Source organism: Poecilia reticulata, chromosome 20 (assembly GCF_904066995.2).
Source record: "Poecilia reticulata chromosome 20, P_reticulata-male-v2, whole genome shotgun sequence".
NCBI lineage: Eukaryota > Metazoa > Chordata > Actinopteri > Cyprinodontiformes > Poeciliidae > Poecilia > Poecilia reticulata.
This window is the reverse complement of record NC_088849.1, coordinates 23,457,127-23,482,672: the sequence shown is the minus strand read 5'-3', so window position 1 is coordinate 23,482,672 and position 25,546 is coordinate 23,457,127. Positions and strand designations below refer to the sequence as shown.

Here is a 25,546-nt window from a genome sequence, read left to right as displayed (position 1 = left end):
TTTATATTTCTAATTTAAACTGTACATCTTGTTTTTGGGAGCTAATCGTTTGGTCACCATGTAATGCTAACAACGGCAAATCCACAAAATCTTAGTATTTTTGGTCTAGTTTCGAGGGTAAAAGTCTTACTAAACTTAAAATAGGACAAAATTAACTTATAAGTAAGTTATATTTTCAAGATATAGGAGCTTGTTTTAAGTGATCAGGTCATTTCTAGCTAGCTACTTTTTTCTCCTACCTCCATTGGTTCTGCAGAAACCAGAACCAATGCTAATAATGCTGCTAATATACCCGTTCTAGCTAGTAAGGGTATGTTAGCAGCTATTTACCATTAGCTGCAACGGCCTTGAGTTACAAAATGCAATGAAGCGATTCCACAAGAAAAAAACAACAGAAAACGAGATTAAATCGTTTGGCCACAACTAAATGTAAGAGCTATGATTAACTTATTTAAGGCCAGTATAATATTTTTAAAATTAATTTAAGACATTTTAAGGCTTTAAGATCTGTGTTTTACATATTTAAGACTAACTTGGCAATTTAAATATTAATTTAAGACATTTTAAGTCTTTAAGAACATTTAAGGCCAACGTAACTTTTTAAAATGAACTTAATGCATTTAAGGCCTTACAACCTGTATGTTAGCATATTTATGGCATTAAAATGGCCATAAATAAATATGGCCATTTTAAAGGCCATATTTATTTATGGCCGTATCGTACGATCCGATATTAAATAGTCCAGCCACATTTTAAGGCCTTTAAGATGCATTAATTTAAGACTTTTTAAGGATGTGCGGACATCCTACACTAAAGATTTGTGTTCAAATCGTGAGAAAACCTGCAAACGTTTGAGAAACTCTTTGATATAAACAATGAGTTTCCTGTGAATTTAATACAGCTGTTAAATCAATTAGTAAACAGATGATAATCAGAAACAGACGCCTGTTTTGCAACAAAACCACTGATGTAGACACATCCCCTACCACTTCACGCTGAATAAATATCTGTCAGAAGTCTCTTAAACATGTTTGGATGAATTATTTATCATCGAAGGCTCCTGCTTCCCATTCTTTCCACTCTTACCTGCAAAGTTGGACCTTTTTTCTTTTAGCTGACGCGGCAAACTGTTCACTTGTTCCACACAATTATCCATGAAAGTCACTCTGTGTTTTACATCCCAGCTGTTCAAAGTAAATTACCTCGCAGCAGCAAGAACCGCCTTAAAAAAGGCATCTGAGCAGAAGTACATCAGGCTGAAGGACATATTTACCCACTTACGTGGAAATATAAACAGAGAGGTGGTTTCCTTTTCGGCTAAGCTGCTTTGTCCATGTCGGTTTGCAAACCGGAGTCCTGGAAAACTTCTTGGAGAGAATGTCAAACAGCTTCCAAGCCAATTAGGGGATCTACTCCCTGCAGCAAGGCCTGGTTCTTCAACCCTGAGGACTTTAGCTAGCAGGTAGAGGCTGTTACAGCTCTACAGGGAAATGTCCAGGAGCCTGGAACCAGCGGAAAATGCTTCTGTCAATCTGTTTCCTGCTGTTCAGTCATAACGTACTTCTGCTATAAATAATTATATCTTCTCAGTTTATATCATAGAAGTCTTACCTGCTGCCTGCACCGTTTATTGTCACTCTGCCCTTTGAGGTTACAGCTGTTTCGACTCTTCTGGGAAAGCTTTTCATGAGCTTTAGGCGCTGATGTTGAACGAGAAGCTCCCTAAAATGCTCTATGCATAGTTACCACAAGTCTCAACTGGAAGTGATCCGCGCCATCTTGGTAGGCAAGACCGGACCCATGGCTTCGAGACCGACAAAAAGAAAATATGTAGACATTAAAGTGATACATGAACAAAATGGCTGCTGTTGGGATCAACTCGTATAAGACGGAGCAGTAAAATATGTGAGACGATGTGAACAAGCTGCCTCCGATCTCCTACTGGGACGACGTTTACTACTTGGTGATCACAAAGAGTTCGTACACAACGGAGGAGCTTCATGGCCTGAAACCTATCAGTGCACATAGTCGGTGTTTAAATGGATTTGTAAAAAACATTCTTTGTGTGAACACAAGGTTCTGGTGACTGGCAGAGTAAGTACATGTAGTAACAAACACGAAGGCTTCATGTCCGTCTCAGCTAGCAGATAAAAGCTACGTTAGCTAAGCTAAATTTAGTCTAGCGCTAGCAGGAGAAATGTTTTTTTTTACTTTTACCAAAGACGAGAGAAATCCTACAACCGCTAAAATCTGACGCTACTCCATTTTGTTCGTGAAGAAGGAAGTTACTGTCATCAAAACAATAAACTCTGGTCCACCTTCAAACCTCGGCCTCAGTTTGGTTAAACTGAACTCTGGTGCGGTTCGAATGCATATGTGAACGCCAAGCAAATCTGAGACAGCTCCAATAGAAGGAGGTGGACTACAGCAGGGAATTCTGGGTAAATAAAATCGAAACAAACGCTCAAGTCTAGCGCTACTGGGAGAAAAAGACAAAAGAGAAATCCAACAAACACTAAAATCTGACGTCGACATTTTTGTTTATATTTTGTGAAGGAGGTAGTTGGGCCCATTTTCTTCCTCAGAGGTTTTCGTGTTGTTTCCTTCAGAGGTTCTTGGTGCAGCGCCCCCACAGGCCAGGAGGGGAACAGGTTGCTCAGAAGTTTGGTTTGTTTGACACGGTTTAGTGTGAAAGTGAACAGCAGGCAATGAAAATTAACAAATGTTGTAACTCTGACCCCCAATCGAACTGAGTCTAGCAGACTATCAGGTGTGAAAACGCCCTTAACTTCATCCTTGGGCAAATAAAGCATTTTGTAACTGAACTGAACAGAAGACTTTAAAAAACTCCTTTAAATGTGAAAAGGAACAAAGTGAGGCGTTACATTTTTGGAGGATGGCCATTCCTCTGACTGGTCTATATTTTCCTCGTTTTCCTTTTCCAAATAGATAAAAGTCATTGAATTTGTTCCTCATCTGCTCAGGTTTGATATGTTGCTTTTTGAGCCATTCAGGCCTACTTCGTGTCATCTGACAGGTCCTGTGTAGATATCACCAGACAAACCGAGTCTAAAAACACTGAACACATAAGACTTAACGTATTTATTCCAGACTTCAGGGTTAGATAAGCTTCGTCCACTGCCGCCGTGTCACCAGGTAATGATGTCCTCTGCGTTTTATTGCCCTGACCGTCTCCCCAGCCGTTTGTCAGCGTCCTGCTTTCTGTGTACGGTGCGTCATATCGTGCTTACTTCCGCCGTTCGGCCCGCCGCTTGTCCCATGCTGCTGAGTCATTTGGTGGGGAATGACACTCCATTTGTTTCCCATCATGCTACCTGGGCAGTCACGTAAGATTAACGTGCCCCTGCTTACTGACCCGAATCCGGTCTCTTCTTTTTTTTCTCCTTCCTACCACCCTGCTTGGGTAGTCACAGCACACAGCCTGATTCCCTCACTGTGGATTCTACTGCCCAGTCCACATTTGGATGAAAACCCTCCTTTGTTGGTGTTTAAACATGCAACAGAATTTAGAAACATCTTCCAAAACTATCGGCGAAGATCTGTATGGATTTGCACCGTTTTTTGAGATTCAGCCCACAGGGGCAAAGGTTTCTGAACACAGCCGAGTACTTTCATCCTGAACGCTGCCGGTCCTGTTTTACACCAACTGAAGGTGAGTTAAACACAGACAGAAATTTAAATCCAGCGCTTGAAGCGAAAGCTTGGAGGTTGGAATGAAAAGTTGTTAAAAAAAGGAAAAGAAAATCATGCAAACTGGGTGTGAAATGTATTCTTGTTGCTTTTAAGGGAGGGAAATTGGAAAGACGGGACCACAGTGTGTGCCGGCGCAGAGGGAAAGACGAGATCTGTCTTCCACAGAGACCTTGTCTGTGAAAAAGAGATATGGAAGGGACATGCTCGGAGAGGCGTGGACCAAACATGACAAACACGCGCGCAGAACCCAAGAACTTCCCAAAATATCTCACCCAACTGGGGGAAACTCAAATACTCGAGAGGGAAAAGGGTTGATATAATGAAGAGAAGGACGGTGCAAATGTGGGGTTAGGGAATACAGAAAAAAAGTGAAGTAAAAGTAATTTTTCACATGAAAGCAAGTGTCCAAATCCATGACTAAAGCAGGCCAAGCCATCAGGGGATGAATAGTTGAAAGAAACCAGAGAGCAGGGTCTCCCAAAGCGTAAACTGCAGTGACAAGATGGTAAGATGACAAAATGGGGGAAAACACCAAAGTTTGACAAGAGGGGACACAAATATGTGGAAAACAGCAGCAGTTTGGTGGAAACGTATCAGTTCCCAAACACTGACTTTGAAGCTTGTGACTTTATGAACCAACAGAAACAAGTGGTGTGCATTTCAATACCCCTTCAAAAGTCACGTAAACACATTTACTCTCAGCATAAATCAGGGATTCACCGATTCAAATGTAAAACGTTTTAAGACCACCATGAATGAAATTTAAGACCTGCATCAGAAATATACAAAAGGAAAATGTCATGTTTTAGATACTATTATAGTAGTACAAAGATCGTATTTTTTTTGCTTGGGAACAGAAGTGACCCAGTGGAAACGAGAAGTATTCAAAAAGCTAGCTAGCAAGGCCACGCTAGCAGCCAGTTAGCAGTGAAGATGTCTGAACAAGACTCAAACATCAAATGTGCAATATAAAATAGTCCTGCCACCACAAAATTTAAGACCTGTTATTAATATATTTAAGGCCAACTTACATTTTGTTTCTAATGTATTCAAGACTTTTTACTGCCTCAATTTTAGATTTAGAAATTTAAGACTTTTTTTAAGACTTATGAATTAAATTTAAGACTTTTTATAAAACTTTTATGAAGGAAATGTAAGACTAGCATCACGAGAGAAATATACAAGAGAAAATTTCATGTTTTAGATAGTGTTATAGCAATACTGCAGAGCTTTTTTTGGTTTGGCAACATAAGTGACCCAGTGGTAAAGAAGTATACAAAAAACTAGCTAGGTAGCTAGCTAGCAAGGCCATGCTAGTGGGCAGAGAAGATGTCTGAACACGACTCAAACAACAAATGTACAACATAAAATAGTCCTGCCACCACAAAATTAAGACCTGTTATTATTGTATTTAAGGCCAACATACATTTTTCTGAGGTATTTAAGACATTTTAAGGCCTTAAAAGATAAAACAGCGACTAAAACTGGTTTCTGGATTTCTTTTTCTTTTTTGGGGGGGAGGGAACACCATAAACTGATTATTACTTAAGAATTAAAGTCTAAAATAATCATTGTAATTATTGGAAGCAGTAAAAATTTCTCACACAGTTTAAACTGAAACACAAAAAGTGAGCCACAGTTATTGTTTGTTTCTGAATTATGGTTGTTAAATACATTTAGTTGCTTTTTCTTTACACAGTTTACATGTTTAATGTTGAAGTACAGTTGCAGCATACACAGTAATACTTAATTTTTAAAAATAAAATGAGTATGTAAAGCACTGTGTAAATAACAAAAATGGGAGAAATATAAAAAAACTAGACAAACACGAATTAAAACAAAAAATGAAATGTTAAGTTATTCTGAGACAAAAATGAGAAATATCTATGTATTAATGCATTCATGAAAAAAAGTTAAAAGAAATTGATATTTCTTTCTAGCTTTCCTAAAAATCAACTACATTTCAGAATGCTCTGAATCCCTGCACTGTTTTTGAACCCCATCCGCGGCAGAAAAACGAAAGATTTTCCGAATGGAAGGTTAGCGAACCCAGAAGATCTTAAATCAGAGCTCTACAAGAAGATTAGAAAGAAAAAACAAACAGTCGGGAGCGACAGACTACATTTTCTCAGCTAGAAAACTGCAGTTCCTGGAAGCAGCGTCGGATAAAAATAAAAAAAAACATACAGCGCAATACATGAGAGACGAAGCAGGGCCTAATTTAAATTGTGCTTTATTTTAGAGGCACAATGGAGAAAGACCACAGAGGATTCACTCATCAAACAACCCAGGAAGCGTCTCCACGGGAAGCAGAAGAAAAAAGGAATAATAATTGTGTATACTCTGAAGGTCCAAGATTTGTCATTATAGAATGGAAGAACAGAGGGAGAAATAATAAGCAAGGGATTTCTGACGTTATTTAAAGAAGTTTTAATCATTAGTCGGCTGCGCGGCGTGGTCAGAGGAGCCACCGCGGCCTCCTCCTGCGAGGAGAACATGATCAAAGAGGAGGAAGGTTAAATGAGTTTAGTTGGTAGAAAGACAAGAAGGACTGACCGGGGTTTCTCACACGCTCGCTGAATGACAATGCAGCGCCACAAATCCTACAAATGGTGGACTCTCGGTTTCCCTCCAGACTGGAGCGACAGCAGAACCGACACAAAGAGCTGGAAATCTATTCAAATCTCCTCATGTGGCATAAAGTGAGAATCAACTGTTTGTTAGCTGCGACTCTCCAGCTGTCCCCGTGTTTGCCAGGCCTGAGCTCCCCACGTTCTCCTCAGTCTGCACGCAGCAGCGCCGGGCTTATCTCTGCTGATCTTCTGTCCTTAATAAACACTTACTTCACAACCAATTTGGGCTCCGGCTCACGCTGTGAATGCTACACGATGTTTTCGTGCCAGAGCCTTGCTCTTACTGCAGCCTGTGCTGTACTTGCAGCTAACTCACTGAGTCGAAGGTGATCTCCCTTTCAAAATAAACCTGAAAAATCATCATTGGTTGGATAAAATAATCAGATAAGGTGAAGGTCATTGATTCCTGAGAAACAAGATCAGAGAATGTACCTGAACCTTATAAAAATGGTGTTAATTGTGTAAAATATCAGTAAAATGTGTAATATTTTAGCAACAGAGTCCAATACACTGCAAAAACACAAAATCTCACTAAGTATATTAGTCTAGTTTCTAGTGCAAATAGTTTTGTCTTATTTCAAGTGTGCCAACCTACATGCAACTTTTCAGCAAGAAATAACCAAATAACTGTTGTACTATTGGTGAAAATGTGTTTGTTCCACTGGAAGACGTACAATGTGAAAAATGTCTTGCAATAAGTTAAATACACTGCCAGAGCAATTAGCAGTTTTTAATCTCGTTAGCTAGCAGCAAAGCTAGCTTGGAAAAAGTCTTAAGTGAAATAATTTGCCAGTGGAAAGGTTATTTAAAAAAAAAAACAATATTAAAACATTATTTATTTAAACAATGTTTAAGGTTAACAGGAAAATTGCAACATTTTTAGGCCAATATGTCCAACTAGTCGTGAACGCCTTCGGTATTGTGTCACTCGATGCTTCTTTGTCATGAAATGCATGAAAAATCAACTTCCAGTCACATTTACTCTGTTACTGTGCAGAAAGTTTCAAACCAAACATCATTTTCAAGCTGCAGTCAGTCGTCGTGTTTTCATTACCAATGTGGGCAAAACTTTGTTGATATTCCACTAATGTAAAAAACACCATACAGGTGTTTCTATTAATTAAACACAATTAAAATTACAATTTATACAATAAGTCATAAAAAACATGCCAAGTCGTCATCCTGTTACCACTTCCTGTCATCTTCTTTGTCGTTTCTGCCAGTAGTTACATCCTGTTGTTGATCATGTGACTCATGAGATGCGAACAAAGTGTTTCCATTGCAGTTTTGTAAAATTTGAATGAAATTTGTTTTCAATTTTGAAAAACACGTTTTGTTTTATTTTTTTCTAAATTGTTGTTTCCGGTAAGCAAATTTATTTTCGTAATTCCAATTTGCGCATTTTTACGCAGCTACTGTTTCCCATCTCACCATATATTTACTCGTTAAAAAGATACATAACCTTTTATTTCCACTCTAATTCAACTAATTATTCAAGCTGCCAGGTTTCTTCTTTTTGTTGTCACGTTTCCTCTCACGCTTCTTCGTGCAAATAAAATTTTAATGTTGGATTTTTTTGTTAGTTTGAAAAATTGACAGCAGATTCTGCCTCAACACTTTGCAGTCAAAGAGTAAAATATGCTTGGCCCCAATTCCAGACCTGGGTAAAGTTTCTTTGCAAACATTTCTGATTTATTTTACAAGTCAACACACCTACTGTGCTGAATTCTTATATTTCGCCTCATAAATTGCTTCCTCCCCTCCACCAGTTGGTAACATTCACAACAAATCCCTTTTTTTTTTTTTTTTTGGCCCAATTTTCCCGCCGCCCATCTGATTGATGGTAAAGCCGGGCCTCCGCAGTTGGAGCCGGCTGTTTACGCCGAGGTGAATTGGCTCCTGGGAGTTTTCAGCTGGACTTAGAAAAACAAACAATATTCGTGTCATGATCTTCTGCGGCTCTGTGAAATAAAACAACAGCTCTGGATTTATTGGGTTGTTTTCCTGAAACGATATTTGTTTGCAGGTTAAAGGAAACTTCGTCTCTTGGTTTGACTTTGAGTCTCCAGCAGATAGTGGCTCCTTTTCGTTTCCGGGACGTTTTGTGTTTTAATTATTATCCACGTAATAAAACCGAATGTGAACGTGTTGGAACAGCTGCTACAAGCTGTCGCACATTAAAAAGAAGCTCTAAAGCGGAGAATGAAGGAAACTGGCACAGACCAACACAAGCAACAAAAATGTCATCTGTCGTGGAAGATTTGGAAAGCTCCCATGAAGAGCCCTGAAATGATATTGCACGTATAACCGCAGACAAATAAATAAGTGCCGCTTTCTCAGTTTGAATTAAATCAGCGTCAGACATTGATTGGAACGAGGGTTTCATTGCATGTAATTGCCTCTGTGATTCTGATCATTGATCTAAATCTAAACAATTGTCTCAGAAACGCTGAGAAAATATTATTACTGCCGTCTACAACTGTATTTCGTTACGAGTGATTTCCATATCAATGCAGATTGATTTTGATCATTGAACACGTTGAAAGGAAGGGAACTCGAACCCCCAGGGAAGCTTTTCCAACAACAGGCTGTCCCCTGTGTTTATAATCATTATTTCAGTTAATTTTCACTTGGTAACGGAATGAAATGTAATTTCATAGTCTATAATGTGATAATATGGAAAAAATTCACTTGAGGAAGTCAAGAGGAGCTGACTTTTCTTCCTTTATTGCAGTTAAGGACAGTATCAGTCCGTTTGGGCCGATTTAATCCAACCTGCAGCCTGTTTTTCTGGAAAGTCCGGTTCGTTTGGGGAGGTGTGAACACGCAGTAAAACCAAAAACACAAACTCCGGTCCACCTACAAACCTCGGTCTCCGTTTGAATTGAACTCTGGTGCGGTTTGAATTCATATGAACGCCAAGCAGACCAGAAGCCGCTCCAAAAGCAGGAAGTGGACTACGGTCCAGGGCATTCTGGGTAAATACAACCAAAACAAAGAGGCTAGCTTAGCGGGAGAAATGACAGACGAGAAATCTTACTAAACTTTGACGCCACTCCGCTTTTGTTTACATTTCATGAAGAAGGAAGTTGCGTTCATGTCTTCTTCTGCGGTTTTTGTGTGGTTTCCTTCAGTGGGTCGTTGTGCAGCGCCCCCACAGGCGAGGAGGGGAACATGTTTTTCAAAGGCACTGATTACGTCAAACACCCCAAACATCTTTGTTTCGGACAGCAGCGATTAAAAATGCTGATTTTGTTTGTGATTGGTTGATTTAGGTTATTAGTATGTGCAATTTAATGCCCACCTGAGTTCCTCATTGCTCACCTGTGCTGCCTGGAGTCCTGTACTGTTTTGGATCATCCTCATTAAACCACCATTTCCACCTCAACGTGGGCCAACCGTGTCAATCCTCGCCATAATTCATGACAGAAATCTTTTATTTTGCCTCATGAATTGCTTTGAAACCCTCAAACAGTTGATAATATTCACAATAAGTTCCATTTTTTGATATTTGCTGCCATTTAAACCACACCAGCTGAAAACAGGAATGTTTCTCTGGAAGACTCTGGTTTGCCCCGAAGCACCAGATCCTAAAGTTTGAATTAATTTCAACATTTGCATAATGAAGAGATCCAGTCTTCCAACGTTGCACGCTCTTCAAATGTCGCAGTTCTGTTTGTGCTTTGTTTGGGCAACAGTGACGCCATTTGCAATCAGCTGAAAACGCAACAAATGTTGCAGTTCTGGTCCCCAATCGAACAGAGTCTGGAAGAAGGGGCACATCAAGTCAAAATGTCTCATCAAAACTGCTGCAGCAACAACAGCTGCTTGGTTACGAAAACTGCAGCAAAGCAAACGACGTCAAAACCGCTAATCTCATGCAGCGAGGCGGTGATCGCTGAAAACAAACTGCGCCTTCAGGGACATCTAAATATTCTCCATTAGGGCAGCAGCAATGCTTTTCCTCTGCCAGGCGTTTGACATTTGATGTGGAAAGAAGTGGCGTGAGTCAGAGCCGGGTCAGAATCTATATTTAGACCTGCCACAGCCGCAGCTAAATCTGTGGGCGAACATTGGCCATTTGTCGATTAAATATGAACGCTGACAGTTTACAGAAACCATAATGGATTTTCGAGCAACCTTATCAAGAATGTTCTTTGAAGAGCAGCTGTAGCCTGGAGGCTTTTTCACTAAATTCAAAGAGTAGATTCCCAGTAGGACTCGGTTTTTTCTCTCTACTACTAACAGGTGAGAGGGCACTGAGTCAGCTAATCGAGAGAGTTCGATTATTTTAGCGTCTCCAGGTCAGTTTGGTGCTCACATTAAATGTAATGTTGCCTCTGTGAGGAACATATGAACTCTGGACGCTTGCTAACCAGCCCCAAAGAGCTGGATACTCAAAATAAAGTTTGAATTAATTTTAACGTCTGCATAATAAAGAGATCCGAGCTAATTAAGTAAATTCTCTCTCTTTGAAAAATAGATAACACTGACCTCCCCAGTTGAATTTAAAACAAAGCCAAGAACACTAGAATATTCATTAAAAAGCAACGTTTATGTAACACTGAGAGGTTTTTATGACTTTGCTTCCCAAAGGAAGGGAACCAGAAGGCAAGGTTGAAATATATAGTTTTAGCTTCAAAGCATAATACTGTATATTAGGTTAATTAATTCTGGCGCCTAGGGGGTCTGAATGAAGCGTAGCAGCAATATATGCTTACATCAACTGGATATTTGCTTCAAGTTCAAGTCATTGCAGCTTTATTTTCTTTATCCGGTGTGAAAATGATTTCAGCAGGTGTGACAAGCCTTTTAAAAGCAGCAAATCTTGGCAGGAGTCTGTTGGTGGGTGTTGACACAACGCCAGGAGGAAAAGATACCAGCAATGACCTTAGAGAAGCAATCGTTGCTGCCTATCAATCTTGGACGGGTTAGAAGAGCTTTTCCAACTCTCTGAAGTCTATCACGGTGTTGAGACACAAGATTATGTAGTGGAAGGTGCCAATCTTTCCAGGAGTCAAATTAACCAATGGTCAAACTGTACAATACTCAAAGAAATTGCACAAAAAACCTGAGACTCTTCACAGTTCTTGACAAAACAATTAAAGCACAAACCACAAGACTTCTGGAACAATCGTCTATGGAGAAACGAGACTAAAGTAGAGATTTTATCCCTTGTACAGTGGATGGGATGTAATTAGGGCTGGATTTGGATTTGCAGTTGTTAAATTGACAAATGACTCTAGAAAACCAAAGTTTTCTTGAGTTGAACACGAGGCGGTCAGGCTTTGGCAGACAATCCTCGACAGAAACTTTACAACATGGCTGACGAAGGAAAAGACCTTGACTTGGTTAAACGGACTAAACTTAAAGGTTGTTTCTACTCTGTATTAGATATGCAGAGAATAATGTCTGTAAACCTCAGACCTTATTCTGTGGACCAGAATCCTTTTCTGCTCACGCCTGATGTGTTTCCATTGACTTTATAATTGCACAATAACATTGGAATTATGAAAATCAATATGGTTAATCTGAGCATGTCTATTTAAAAAACAAAAACTATTCGATTAAAGGTTTTTGCGATGGGATGAGGTTGTTTGTTGACTGTGTTGAAAACTAGAATGAAAACACTTTTTTGTCACACGAGTCACTTGATCAACAACCAGATGTTACTACAGGCGGAAACGGCAAAGAAGACAACAGGAAGTGAGAGGATAATTGTTTTTTTTAATGGCTTACCATGTAAACAGATGTGATGCTAATTTCTTTTCTTATTTAATTGAAACACTGCAATTGTGAAATTGAGTGTTTTCAACATTAGCTGAATATCAACAAAGTTTTGTGCACATTTCTAATAGAAACTCATCCGAATTGAACGGTTTTCATTGGCCGTAAAATTGTGCGAATTAGAATTTTGAAAATAAATTCACTTAATGGAAACACGGCAATTTTGAAAAAAAGTTCACCTTTTTATTGATAAAAAGTTTTTGCGATAGGATCAGGTGGTTTTTCGATCGCATTGAAATTGATTTATTTTGCAAAACTAATGGAAACAATTCTTTTGCATCACGAGTCACATGATCAACCGGATGTTACTACTGCCAGAAACGACAAAGAAGACAACAGGAAGTGGTAAGAGGATGACGTTTTTTAGTGATTTATCACGTGAACAAAGATAATTACTTGTGATTTTAATTACATTTATTTATTTTTTGTGTGTTTCAACACTTTTAGAAAATTGACAACGTTTTGTGCACATTTGTAATGGAGATGGATCTAACGGTAGCGGTGCTAAACCTGTTAGGTCGTCTGTGGAACGAATTTACAAATTAAATGGCTGATTAGAAAAAGCCAGATGGAGATAATTATACTTTATCTTTGTTTAATAAAATATTACAGAGTCCGTTGGATGTTCACGTACACTTTAAAATCATAAAATCGACGAGTAAAGCCCAGATTAATTTCATTTTGTCCTGAAATGGTAGAACTGAGTTGTTAAAGTTTGACACCGTCGGCCATTAAAGGACACATTGGTATGGCGTTTTGCTAATGGATGATAAGACACGGACAGGACGAATCATCAGTACCATGAAGAAGAATTTCATACAAAGGTGAGCCCAGTGTCATGTTGTTAATAGCAACAATTATCCATCAACCAGCAAATGAACCATCAGCGTTTACTGCCAGCTCTCCATCACACAAATCAGTCTTGATGGCTGCATGGAACAAGCTCACAGCCACCTTTAGATCTGCTCTAATGTCAGATCCCATTCCTTTAATCCCCCACATCCGCCATTAGCACAGTCGTTAACCATTTTTGTACCGGTACCTTTCTAAGCTTTAGCTGGAAGTTGCGTCACCTCCCTTTGGGCCACATTTGGAGCTTTTTGCAGTGGAGCGTGCTGAAATGGCTGGGCAAAATAAAGAAGCTCAGTAATATGTCAAATTAGGTGCCTAGCAAAGTCTAAAAATATCACACAGCACAGATATTTACGAGGAAGCCGTGTGTTGTATCTTTGCTTTGGAAACCATCTAATCTGTTTATGAAGTTGGAAAATAAGCTGGAAAACATCTACTAACTAATTAGAATAATTGGCATCAGCTTAACAGAATGACTGCGTATAAAAGGAGAAGGGGGTACTTAAGGAGACAAGGGGAGGAAGACCATGTGGGATAATTGTTTAGTAATTTCAGAATAACAATTCTGAGAGTTAAGTTTCAGAGCAGCGACGGGTTTCATTATTTATGTCTCAGAAACATTCAAAGAAATCTCTGAACATGATGTAACCTACCTAAAAATGATGGATGCTCTTTCAAACTTTGATGAAACTTTAGTTTATTTATGTGTAATAAGGTTTAACATTTAAACTGCTATTTACCCAGAATGCAGGGCATTCTGGGTAAATATAACCACAACATACAACAAATGGAGAGGCTAATGCTAACAGGAGAAACAGCTCGTCGTCTTTCACCAAAGACAAAAGAGAAATCCTACAACAGCTGAAATGGGACGCCACTCCATTTTTGTTTACCTTTAGTTTGTATCTTCTGAGCTTTTTGTGTAATTTCTTTCAGTAGTTCCTGATACAGCGCCCCCACAGGCCAGGAGGGGAACAGGTTTAGATCGTTTGGTACGGCACTGTATCAAACGATCCAAGAGAACCACAGCAGTTAAAATGTAACAAACGTTGCAACTTTGGTCCACAATCGAACTGGATATACCGGACTACAAGGTGTGAAAACCTAGCAACTTCAGCTCAGTCCGTTACCTAGCAACCCAAGAGGAGCTCCAGAACATTTGGTCCGCTGGTTTTGCTGCTGTAATGTACAATACAATGGCTGCTGGGAAAGACAAGTGTTTGTTGTTTACTTACCATCCAGAAACCACTTGTCGCATTCTCGTTGATTGTGCTGGAGGCTCCACTGCTGCTTTTCAAAGGCATAGAAGTAACAAAGGAACATCAACAAGCTTTAAAAACCTCTGACAAGCCTAAACTGATGAAGAACAACTGAAACCAGGGTCTGTACTGTTTTCCCACAGTAAAATTCAAGCATTTTCAAGATACGTTTTCAAACTTTTCCAGTACAAAGTAGTTGATTTCCTTTAGATCAGTGGTTCTTAACCTGGGTTCAGTCGAACCCCAGGGGTTCGATGAGTCGGTCTCAGGGGTTCGGCGGAGCCTCTGCCGACCGCGGAGGTAAAGACACACTTGTGTAAAGTCGTGATGACGCCCCGCTTTGCCATTACTTGCTGCAGAGGATCATGTTACATTGCTGAGCCAATCAGAGGATCACGTTACATTGCTTAGCCAATCAGAGGATCACGTTACATTGCTGAGCCAATCAGAGCTGCGGAGGAGCCCTGATTGAAGGAGCTCCACTCTCAGCATGGATTTGAACTTGTGTCTTTATTTACTTCAGCAAAACACAATTTTTACCACATTCTGTAGCTGTCGATATTCTTCTAAATCTGCTCCTAAGTCGCATCTTTTCGGGGTTGCTACTGCCTCTAGTGGCGTGGGGTGGTAACACAGCTAATATAATTACATTACTAAATCCAAATACCACAAAGTCTTTATTATTTATTATTAATTTTTCATTCTCTTAAGAATGTAGAGCTAATTAAATTATCTAAAGACCTTAAAGTGGTTCCAGTTTCTCTCGATGGCCAACCTGTTGAAACTGTGGGACATTTTAAATACCTTGGGTCGTTCCTGGACAGTCAGCTCAACTTTGCTGAAAACACTGAATATATTTTAAAGAACTGTTCTCAGAAACTCTACCTTTTAAGAAGACTTAGTGATCTTGGGGTGACCCAACTGGACTCTAGTTGGGTCACCCCTATGTCTTGAATTTGGGGGGAAAAAAATCATTTTATCACTACAGAAGGGTTCAGTGAATGCGCATATGAAACCTGTTGGGTTCGGTACCTCAAAAAAGGTTAAGAACCACTGCTTTAGAGATGCACTACAAAAACAAAATCTTACCAAGTATTTTTGGTCTAGTTTCTAGTACACTTGAAATAAGACCAAACAAACTTTGATGTAGGAGCTTGTTTTAAATGAAAGGTCTTAATTCAGAGAGTCTTTGTACTCGCTGACCTCTGGAACAATACACGACTTTGCCTTTCTCAAAACTGTTGAGTCTGTCCGACCAGCTTCCTGACCGCTACCTACATGTTCGTAATATTCAACGTACGTGTCACACTGGTTGCTTTTTTTGTCCTTAACTACATTCCTGACCGTATTTAAATATAAAACTTGTACCTCCCATACGACGAACCGTTGAACAAACCTCTGCAGTCTCTGGAGGTAGGATGTGAGGTTTTGATTTGGATCATTAAAGATGTCCTCCAGCAGAGCCGCTTTAATTCCTGGCAGTGGGAGCTATTCTTGCTGCTCTTTGTCACTCATGCGCTCCCACACAGTCACACTCAGCTCATTCTCCATTTGGTTACCATCACTGTCCAGTAAGCCTCTCAGCCATTATCTCCGGGAAGAATCCGCGGCTGATCTCTGCTCCTAAAAATGTATTGCTGTTCTGTCATAATGTCGTTCAGGCCGTCTGCGGCTTTCACTTCTTCCCCGTTGTCAGGAAGGGCTCGGCCTCCATCAACCGTCTGCTAACCCCGCCTTCAGCATCGACACCAGCGTTGAGACAACAAGGGCAGTTCAGAGTCATCCTGGTTTCCATTTGCAAAAATACTCTGACTTAAATTTGGGTCTCAACTGCTTCTAAAAACAACCCCCCCCCCCAAAAAAAACCCCACCAAGATGTTTTCATGGGAGGTTTGTTTTTTGTAGTTGTTGTCTTGAAAATAAGCAGTTTCAAACATAAGTCGCATTCCACGGGCAGTGAGTCGTTACCTAGCAACCCCGGTGGAGCCCAGCCCCGTTGCCTAGCAACCCAGGCTGAGTTCCATTTGAAATAAAACAAAACTAACTCACAAGTAACTTTTCAGCAAGATATAGGAGCTTGTCTCAAGTAAGTAATCCCTTAATTTTGAGAGATAAATTCACTTATCACATGGTAAGAATATTTTGTTACAATTTAAATAATCAGCCAGTGGAGCTAGCACTTTTTCATCAATATTAAGGAATTATTTACACAAAACAAGTCGATATATCATGCTGAAAAGTTACTTGTAAGTTGAATAAGACAATCTAAGATATTAGTACTAGAATGTAAACCAAAATGACTAAAGATTTTGTGTTTTTGCAGTGTACTTGATAACAGTTCTTTCTATTTGATAGATAATTTTCGATTTTGGTTGTGTGCTAACCTGGGACAAACAATCCCTCCTTTTGGGGGATCAATAAATTATTGTTATTATTATGTTCTTAATTTAAGTAAAGACTATTTAACATATAATGTAAATCTATTATAAAACTGTCAACTTTGACACAGTAAAGCTTCTATAAAGTGAGAAAAAACCTGCCTAAATGCATAAAGTAGCATGAATTTATTAGCAACCGATGGGCTTGTGGACTTTGCCGTTCTGTCAGCTTTGTTTACCCCTTTAATTCGCAGAAGAGTTGATCTGATCTCCATCCTTCCCTCACCATCTGTCTGTGTGGACTAAGACGTTCTCCTCGTTCTCGCCGTGGAGTGGTTCACGTCCCCGTTGACGAGAGATTTTCATTTGCATTTCATATCAAAGTACAAATTACTGGCTTGTTTATGAGCTGCGGTTTTACATCAGCAGGATCTTTTGGGCATTCTGAGGTTCATAAGAAGAATTAAAAGACTGTGTGTGTGTTTCTGTACATGCATGTTTTTGATTAATAAATGTTCCAGACAACAGGCCTGAGAGCTCTGTTTGCAGAGCAGAGTAGCTGAACCTCAGGTGTGAAGATCCCCGCAGAAATGTTCACCTTATTAACTTTTTAATCAACAAGAGGCCGAAATTAAAGCAGAGAAGATTACACAAAGTTCACGAGGTGTTCAATCATAAACAAAAACATTGAACAGCTTGGAAAATTAATCCGAAGAAAATTGCTAGATGTCATTAAGCTGGTCGTGTTGAATCCTACTTTTATTAGTTCAATTAAATCCATTTTTATGTAGTGTCATCTGAAGGCACTTAAAAAAAACATAAAATTAAGTCAATTGTAAATACGTAATGCATTACAATTGAATACTAAATAATGCAGTTAGGCTTAAATCATTAATCAAATTGGGAAAGAAAAAAAACCCATTTTGCTCTGAATCTGTGTTTTGATTGCAAATGTGCATCAAACTAGAGTTGAAAAAATGCAATTTCACAATCAAAGTGTTTACATTAAATATAGAACATAATTAAAATCATGTGAATAAGTTTGTTCACATAATAAGTCATTAAAAATCACCTTTATACAACTTCCTGTTGTCTTCTTTGTTGTTTCTGCCAGTAGCAACATCTGGTTGTTGATCAGATGCTGTAAAAAAAAGTGATTCCGGTGCATTTTATGAAATGCACAACATTTGATGCAGCTGAAAAAACACATCTTTCTAGTATAAAAACTTATTAATGGATAACTTTTTTTTTTTTTGTAAAATTGGTTTTTCCATTAAGCTAATTTATTTTCACAATTTCAATTTGTGCAATTTTGAGGTCAACAGGAATTCAGCTACTAGTTCTAGTAGCACATCCAACTTGTTTGAATTCCCATTATAAACGAGCTCAGAACTTTGTCAATATTTTGCTAACGTCATGGCGTCTTATCCGTTGTTTCTGGCAGTAGCAACATCCTGTTATTGACCACATGACTCGTTAGATGTGAAAAAAAGTGTCCATTGCAGTTTTTGTAGCACAAGTTTATTTTTTAATTGGCATGCCTCTATTAACCACATTTATTTTTGTAATTCACTTTTTCTTTTACGGTCAGTGGAAACACAACTAACTTTGTAGTTTCAGCACTGGTAAGTTTAACAATTGTCAATTCTTTTAACCATAAATGCAGTTGTTTGTCTTCAAAAGCTAAACCCAGTTGAGCTTTCCTGCTTTTACATTTCAGAGCCTAAAACATGCATTTAAATACGGGAAGAATGTGAAGTTTCTAATTTAATCCTAACACTTTCAGAGTTCGATCCTGACACCTCATTGTGTTTGTTTGTGTTTGCTCCAACAACTCCAGCCTTTCAGTTACTTTCTTGAAGGGTTTCTTCTGTTATAATCCTTCTCTGTGGTTTTAATTGACAGCTTTCTTGTTAGGACCCCTTTTCCTGTCAAGCATCCAGGTGCAACAGCTCATTAAGGCCCACAAGCCCACCCTTTACTATTCAGACTCATTTACATAATGATTCTGGCTACTTCTACCTGGAGGTGTAAATACAGCAACGTTAAATTCACATCCTCTGCCGTCGATGTGGGTTTGATGGAGTACCAAGCAGGTTTTATGTGTTTACCTGCTTTGATTTAATGAACCATGATGGAGTGCTATTTGTGTAACCTTTTTTAAAGCCGACACCCTTCGTTTATTTAATTAATGATCCAGTTATTACCAACGGTTGAGTCCGTGTACGTGGCTGACCCCATTAAAGATGTCTTAACCACACTGTAGGATAATTAACATCACTTGATCTGTCATATAGTTGGAAACAAACACTTTAATCAGCCTCTAAATCCAGAAGGCATCCATACCTTGGATGTGTAATGCCAGCACAAAAAGCTTAAAAAGTTTATGGAACCTTTTGCAATGTTACCAACATTGCTAGGAGTATCTTTTCTCAGATAATTGCGAAAAAAGTTGTTCTAACAATTGTTTCTCAGCCACTCACTAGCAGAATGGGATATTGCCGATTTATTTTAATTTGGTGTTTTATGATCTACTAGTCCTAGGAGAGATTATGGACTTCTGTGTTTGTTTTCTCTGAATACTTGCTTAAAATGTATCACTTAGTCTGCGTATTAGCTGGACAAGCTAATGAGTAGATTGTTAGGCATTAACAACAACTTTCCCACCTTAGACATGTTAATATGTATTTGTTGTTATCCTGGACTGTCTCATGTGTGTTGCAAAATAAGCAATCCTATGTCAAGGAGAGGTTAGCTGTAAGACATTTAACAAGCTAAAAGGTATTCGAGGCTTTCGAAGCTAACTTCCTGAAACATGTAGCTTACTTTACCATTCAGTTGCTTGGTCTCTAATTCATTGTTTCATAAACATTTTTAGAGTTTTGTTTTTGTTTTCTCTATCTAGCCCTAAAACAATATTGTCTCTCCAAATTAGCTATAAATGCTAACAGGTTAATATTTAGAAGCATTAACAAAGAAAAACTATTTTCTCACCTTAGACATTTTTACATACATAACATACATATATAATGTTTATTAGTTGTTTTTTTTATTACCTGTTGTCCTGGACTGTCTTATGTGTTTCCTATGCCAAAGAGTGGGTTAGCTGTGAGACATCCAAAGCTAACTAGCTAAAAATGTAACTTTACAATATTTTAAAAATTTTTTGTTGACTATTAACTAATTAATAACTATTGTATAGACTTCTGGGTTTTGTTTAAACCTAGCTTAACAAGATTACCACTGTGCTTCAGTTTAGCTAGATAAGCTAATGGATTAATATTAATATGTATTATTACCCCGACTGAATTTTAATCATTCTGACAAGAATAAATTTTTTTCTGCTTGTAAGTTTAAAACCAAATATGAAATATATATAAAATATTACTTAGTATTGATTCTTAGTTCTCAGTACAATGGACTATTATGAGTGTTACAATAATACTGATATTAGCAAGAAGGCATTTTAAGCTAACTTCCTGAACATGTACTTTACCATAAACCGTTATGTTAGTTGGTCTCTAATTTTTTATATTACATTTTTAGAGTTTTGTTTTCTTTCAAACCTAGCTCTAAAACAATAGCTCTATCAGCAGTTAGCTAGGTATGCTAACAGGTTAATAAACAGACAGATTAGCATTAGCTCTGCTGTTTAGGGAAAACTAACTTTCTATCTTTGGACATTTTAATTCAGAAATAATAGTTTAAACAAGATTCTTATTCAACCGGGTCCAAAGTATGTTCTTCAGCTGTTTATTTCAGTGATGCGCCACAGTCATTTAATCATCATTCCACTCAGACATCTTTATTGACTTCGTGTGTTTTCCTGAACCACAGCCACAGTCCCACTCCTCTCCTGCCGGGCTCGGCATGCCTCCACTCTTGACTAAATCTCAGACTCGTCTCTCACTGCGGCCCTTCTCGTTCTTGGCATCCATCCTGCTTTGAACCTGTGGATATTCCTCACTGAATCTAAACTGTACCACCCACAGTCGGCACCACTAGCGATATCGCTTCTGTAATAATTCAAGCATTTCCGCTGCAAGTAGCGAGACTTGATTTAGATGTTTGTGTGTTTTGCTCTCAGTTGTGTTGAAACAATCAAATTCCATTCGGAGCACTGAGGTACTATGCAAATATAAAAGTATATATTACATACACATTTTATTTTAACCTTTTCCAATATTCACATGTATGGAAAATACCCAATATTTTGTGGAACCATCTATGCCAACAATAATTCTCACAGTTTTCTTTATTAGTCTTCAACATTGGATTGGGAATTATGGCCCGTAAGTCATCAGCTCAAAAGAACCCAAAAAATATAATTAAAAAAAACTAAATTCACTAAAATTATTGTTTTTTTACCTACTCAGTAATAAACTATCCATAAACTGTTTTAACTAAACAAATAATCTAATTTTTTTTGTAGGAACAGGCTTATAGATCCAAAGCTAGCACTGTAGGACTTGTTAGACGTCTACCCAGAATGCATTGCAGCGTAAACAACGTAGTAAGGTATGTTTGACAATATATATATTTTAATATTAAAAACTAAACAGCCTACAGTATTTTACTGTTTTGTTTTTACATCAGAAATACATATTTCTCAAACAAAGTCTTGTTTTTTCATGTTTTCACTCGGATGTGAAAATGACTGCAAATAGATGCGCAACTTATACAACCGTACATACTTGAAAAGCAGAAGTGGATCCTCCTGCACAACCAACGAAGATGCAGCGTCTGGTTCCTGAATGGCCAGTCAACAACAAAACACGTCTGTTCCAGCAGCCATTGTACAACACATGTACAACCAGCTGACCAAAGTTATTAGAACTCTGCTTGGGTTGCTAGGTAACGGGGCGGAACTCAACTGGGGTTGCTAGGTAACGGGCAGTGCCTGCTGATTTGGAAGGTTTTTGAAACGTCTCACTTTCCAGACACCACAAAAACTTTAACTTATTGTGAAAATAAATTTTAAAAAAGCTATGTGTTTTGTTTTTTAAGCAGTTGGTCTGTTTTTAGAAGAAACCCAAATGCAAGTACAAAAACATGCAAAATGTGAATTTTGAATAACAGATCCCCTTTAAATCCAACGAAAGTAGCCGAGGTGGGCTTAAATTCAATCAGAGATCAAGTGTAGAGGTTAAAGCGGATCTTGTAAAGAATAATCCACACGGTCAGGCTTGAAATAAAACGACGTGTAGGAAAAGCGGTGCGCAGTGAAACGCGGCTCGCTGATGTGTTTTAACAGCATGTCTTTTGGCAGGAAGCGAGCCCATGGCTCAGAGCAGATACCTATTTCAGGCTTCAGCTAGATACTTGTTAGTGGGGAAAGTATTCTTGCCAAAAGACTGAAAAAGCCAGCTTGGGCTTTTTCCAGGATTATCGTGAACGTTGTGCTTTCCACACCTGCTGTATTTTATCCAAGAATATTGTGACAACGATTAATCACTGATGTCTCAGAGTAAAAAAACCGTGGAAATGCTGTGACAGACGCTGCCGGGGTTTCTGTTTCTCCACGCTGGCTCGGTGCTGCAACATTCGTGTAGGTTGCACAGAAAGGGAAGATGAGAAAGTCCTGCTGTCTGTGTTTGTTTGCAGAAAGTTTTTGCCCCAGTTTAGATGAGACGAAGTCCGGCGCCGAGGAGGGAAAGGTTCGCCTCGGGCGTCCGCAGCTGTGCGACTGTCTGCTGCTGGGAGTTTTCCACGGCCCCACTGGGACCAGAACAATCCTCTGGTCAGTTTCAAAGTGTGACCTGAAGTGTTCCCGGCTGGAGGACAGAAAAATCGGCTCAAAAACACCAAAGTCTCTCTCCTCTCCGAATCTTCTGGGCTGTTTTTTTTTTACGTCTTGCAGACTTGCAATTAATATTTGCGGCTCTCCAACATGACTCAGGGCTGATGTTCATTGGAAGATCGATGCTTGTTTTCTTCGGTATTGTTCCAATTTCCTGTTGAGTCACGGAGGCACTCAGAATGATGTAGCCTGGAATTAAACCTGTTGTTTTCACACATTATTTTCAGCTGCAGCTCCAGCCGTGTGTTCAGAATAACAATAAATAAGGGGCCCCATCAGGAGCGCTTTGTTGTGGCTGAAAAAGATGTCAGGACATCAATCTTAATCTTAATCAGCCGCTTGTATTCACCTCGCGCTGACCAGACCTGTGGATCAACAGATTATTATAAAAACACTCAATGAGAACCGCATAGGTAAAAATTACATCAAATTGCTCCCATGTGGTTTTATTATTTAAAGCTGAATATCCACTTGACATCGCTGTACAATGTTGAGGCCGACTGCATCAGCAGGTGGGTGTATCGACACTTCAACGGTACATTTTACCTCGAAAACAGTCGATGTTTATAACAAAATAAAATGCAGGATTTCCAGTTTTTCTGGTTTATTTCTAAAATAAATGTGTATTCTTCCAGCGGCTTCTTGATGGTTTTTATATTTAGGTGTTTACACACATAAATTACATATTTTGGTCACATATTTAAATTTAAGGTTCACAAACGAATCTATTTTTTATTTGTCGCACAACTTTATTCAGTTTAGATTGTTTTTGCCAGTAGTGCTTATCGGCTGTTGGTCACGTGACTCGTGTGATGTGAAAAAAGCGTTTCGATTCGGCCGTAAAGCAACAAAAATAAATAAATTCAAATTGGGGTTTTTTTCCATTAAGCAAATTTGTTTTGGTAATTTCAAGTTGCCCGCTTTTATAGAAACGCAGCCGGTGGCACTTTATTAACCAGATTCTGGTCTCAAAATGGAGGAACGAACGAAATGATTGCAAGAAGTTTTATTGAAATGTACAAGTTTTAAAACTTTTTTGACGCTCAGTTACAAGTAGGTCTTTCCTGCCGACAGCCATCAGTACCTGCTGTAACTCTTTAGAGTTTTAAAATAATATGAGTTACAAAAACATTTACTTTCCCCCTGGGATCAATAAAACATATTTGAATTTGAACTACTCTGAAAGAAGAGCCCCCAGGAGTTCCACTGTGGTTGCTAGGTGACGGGCTGGGCTTTGCTGTGGTTGCTAGGTGACGGGCTGGGCTTTGCTGTGGTTGCTAGGTGACGGGCAGCGCCTGCTGATTTGTTTTACATTCCGGAAGGTTTTTGAAACGGTTCATTTTCCAGTTACCAAAAACTTACCAAATATTTTTGTTCTAGTTTCAACTTCAACTAACTGAGTATAATTAAAATAAGGCAAAACTAATTTATAAGTAATTTTTCAGCTTGTTTTAAGTCATCCATCCATTTTCTTGCACCCTTGTCCCTCAGTGGGGTCAGGAGGTGCTGGTGCCCATCTCCAGCTAACGTACCGGGCGAGAGGCGGGGTCACCCTGGACAGGTCACCAGTCTGTCGCAGGGCAACACAGAGACACACAACCATGCACACACACACTCACACCTAGAGGCAATTTAGACAGACCAATTAACCTGACAGTCATGTTTTTGGACTGTGGGAGGAAACCGGAGTACCTGGAGAAAACCCACCATGCACAGGGAGAACATGGAGACTCCATGCAGAAAGACCGGGAATTGAACCCAGAACCTTCTTGCTGCAAGGCAACAGCTCTACCAACTGCACCACTGTGCAGCCCCTGTTTTATGTCAGTAGTTCCTTAATATTGATGAATAATTACTAGTTCCTGTGGTAGATTATTTCACCAAACCAACTTTATTTATAAAGCACTTTAAAACAACCACAGCTGATACAAAGTGCTGTACATTAAAACACAACATAATAAGAAAATAAAAACTTACAGTTAAAAAACAAACACATACAATTTAAAACTAGATCCCGTTGGTGTTGAAAGCCAAGTAAAATAAATGTGTTTTAAGACGAACTTTAAAAGTGGACAGTGATCTTACGTCTGTTCCAGCAGCCATTGTACAGCACATGTACAACCAGCTGACCAAAGTTATTAGAACTCTGCTTGGGTTGCTAGGTAACGGGGCGGAACTCAACTGGGGTTGCTAGGTAACGGGCAGTGCCTGCTGATTTGGAAGGTTTTTGAAACGTCTCACTTTCCAGACACCACAAAAACTTTAACTTATTGTGAAAATAAATTTACACAATAAGTGTAAATTTATTGTGTAAATTTACACAATAAATTGTGTAAATTGATCTTATTATTTCACTCTTATTATTTCACTTATAATAAGATCACTGTAAAGTATTTTATGATCAACATTGATTTAAAACTAGATCCTATAAGTTAGTTTTGTTGTATTTCCACTGTACTAAGACATTTGTACTAGAAACTACGCCAAAAAAACTTGGTCAGATTTTGTGTTTTTGTGGTGAAAACATGAACTTATTGCCAAAGAACTGCTCTGTTTTCTTTTTCAGCTTTAGAAAACCAACAGGAAGAACAAAATGTGAGATTTCGCTGCCCGTTGTGAAGCTAACTGCCCCCGTGAGCCGCCGCTGCCCCGGCAGTCAATCTGATGGCAAATCGCAGGACACAGTAAACATCGACAGAAGCATCCGTCTTCCCCCCAACCTGCCTCCGTTCATGGATTCATCCCGGTTCGGGAGCTCGCTGCCGTAAATATTAAGCTGCGGCGATCATTTGCCGGGCGCCGCGGATGGACTGCGTCGGTATTTAAAGCGCTCCGTGTCCACTCAGGGAAAATAGGCCTCCCACTCTGATTATAATGACAACGTAGGAAGAGATTAGCAATATAAATACTTGAAACACAATTACCAGAGCTGACTATTACTCTTTAACCACTACTTGGCCTCTGCTTCAGGCGTGAGGTGATTTCGTTTCTCTTTTGAATAAACTCCCGCTGTGTTATTTTCTGAGTTTGACTCGGATCAAACTTGGATAGTAATTACAGAGTCTCGAGATGATTATCGTAATAGAGCTAAATCTGCCACTTGATGGACTCATTAAAGGTATT

At 39.0% G+C, this 25,546-nt stretch overlaps 1 protein-coding gene across 2 annotated transcripts in view; it reads left to right on the top strand.

The window, feature by feature from the left end:
- Positions 1-25,343, top strand: part of LOC103456697 (uncharacterized) — a 52,579-nt gene extending 27,236 nt beyond the window's left edge. For both annotated transcript variants that reach the window (XM_081601754.1, XM_081601752.1), the window contains one exon: positions 24,990-25,343. In XM_081601754.1, the coding sequence (XP_081457880.1) occupies positions 24,990-24,995 (6 nt within the window). In that variant the 3' untranslated portion in view covers positions 24,996-25,343. The remainder of the gene's footprint in view (positions 1-24,989) is intronic.
- The last annotated feature ends 203 nt before the right edge of the window (positions 25,344-25,546 follow it).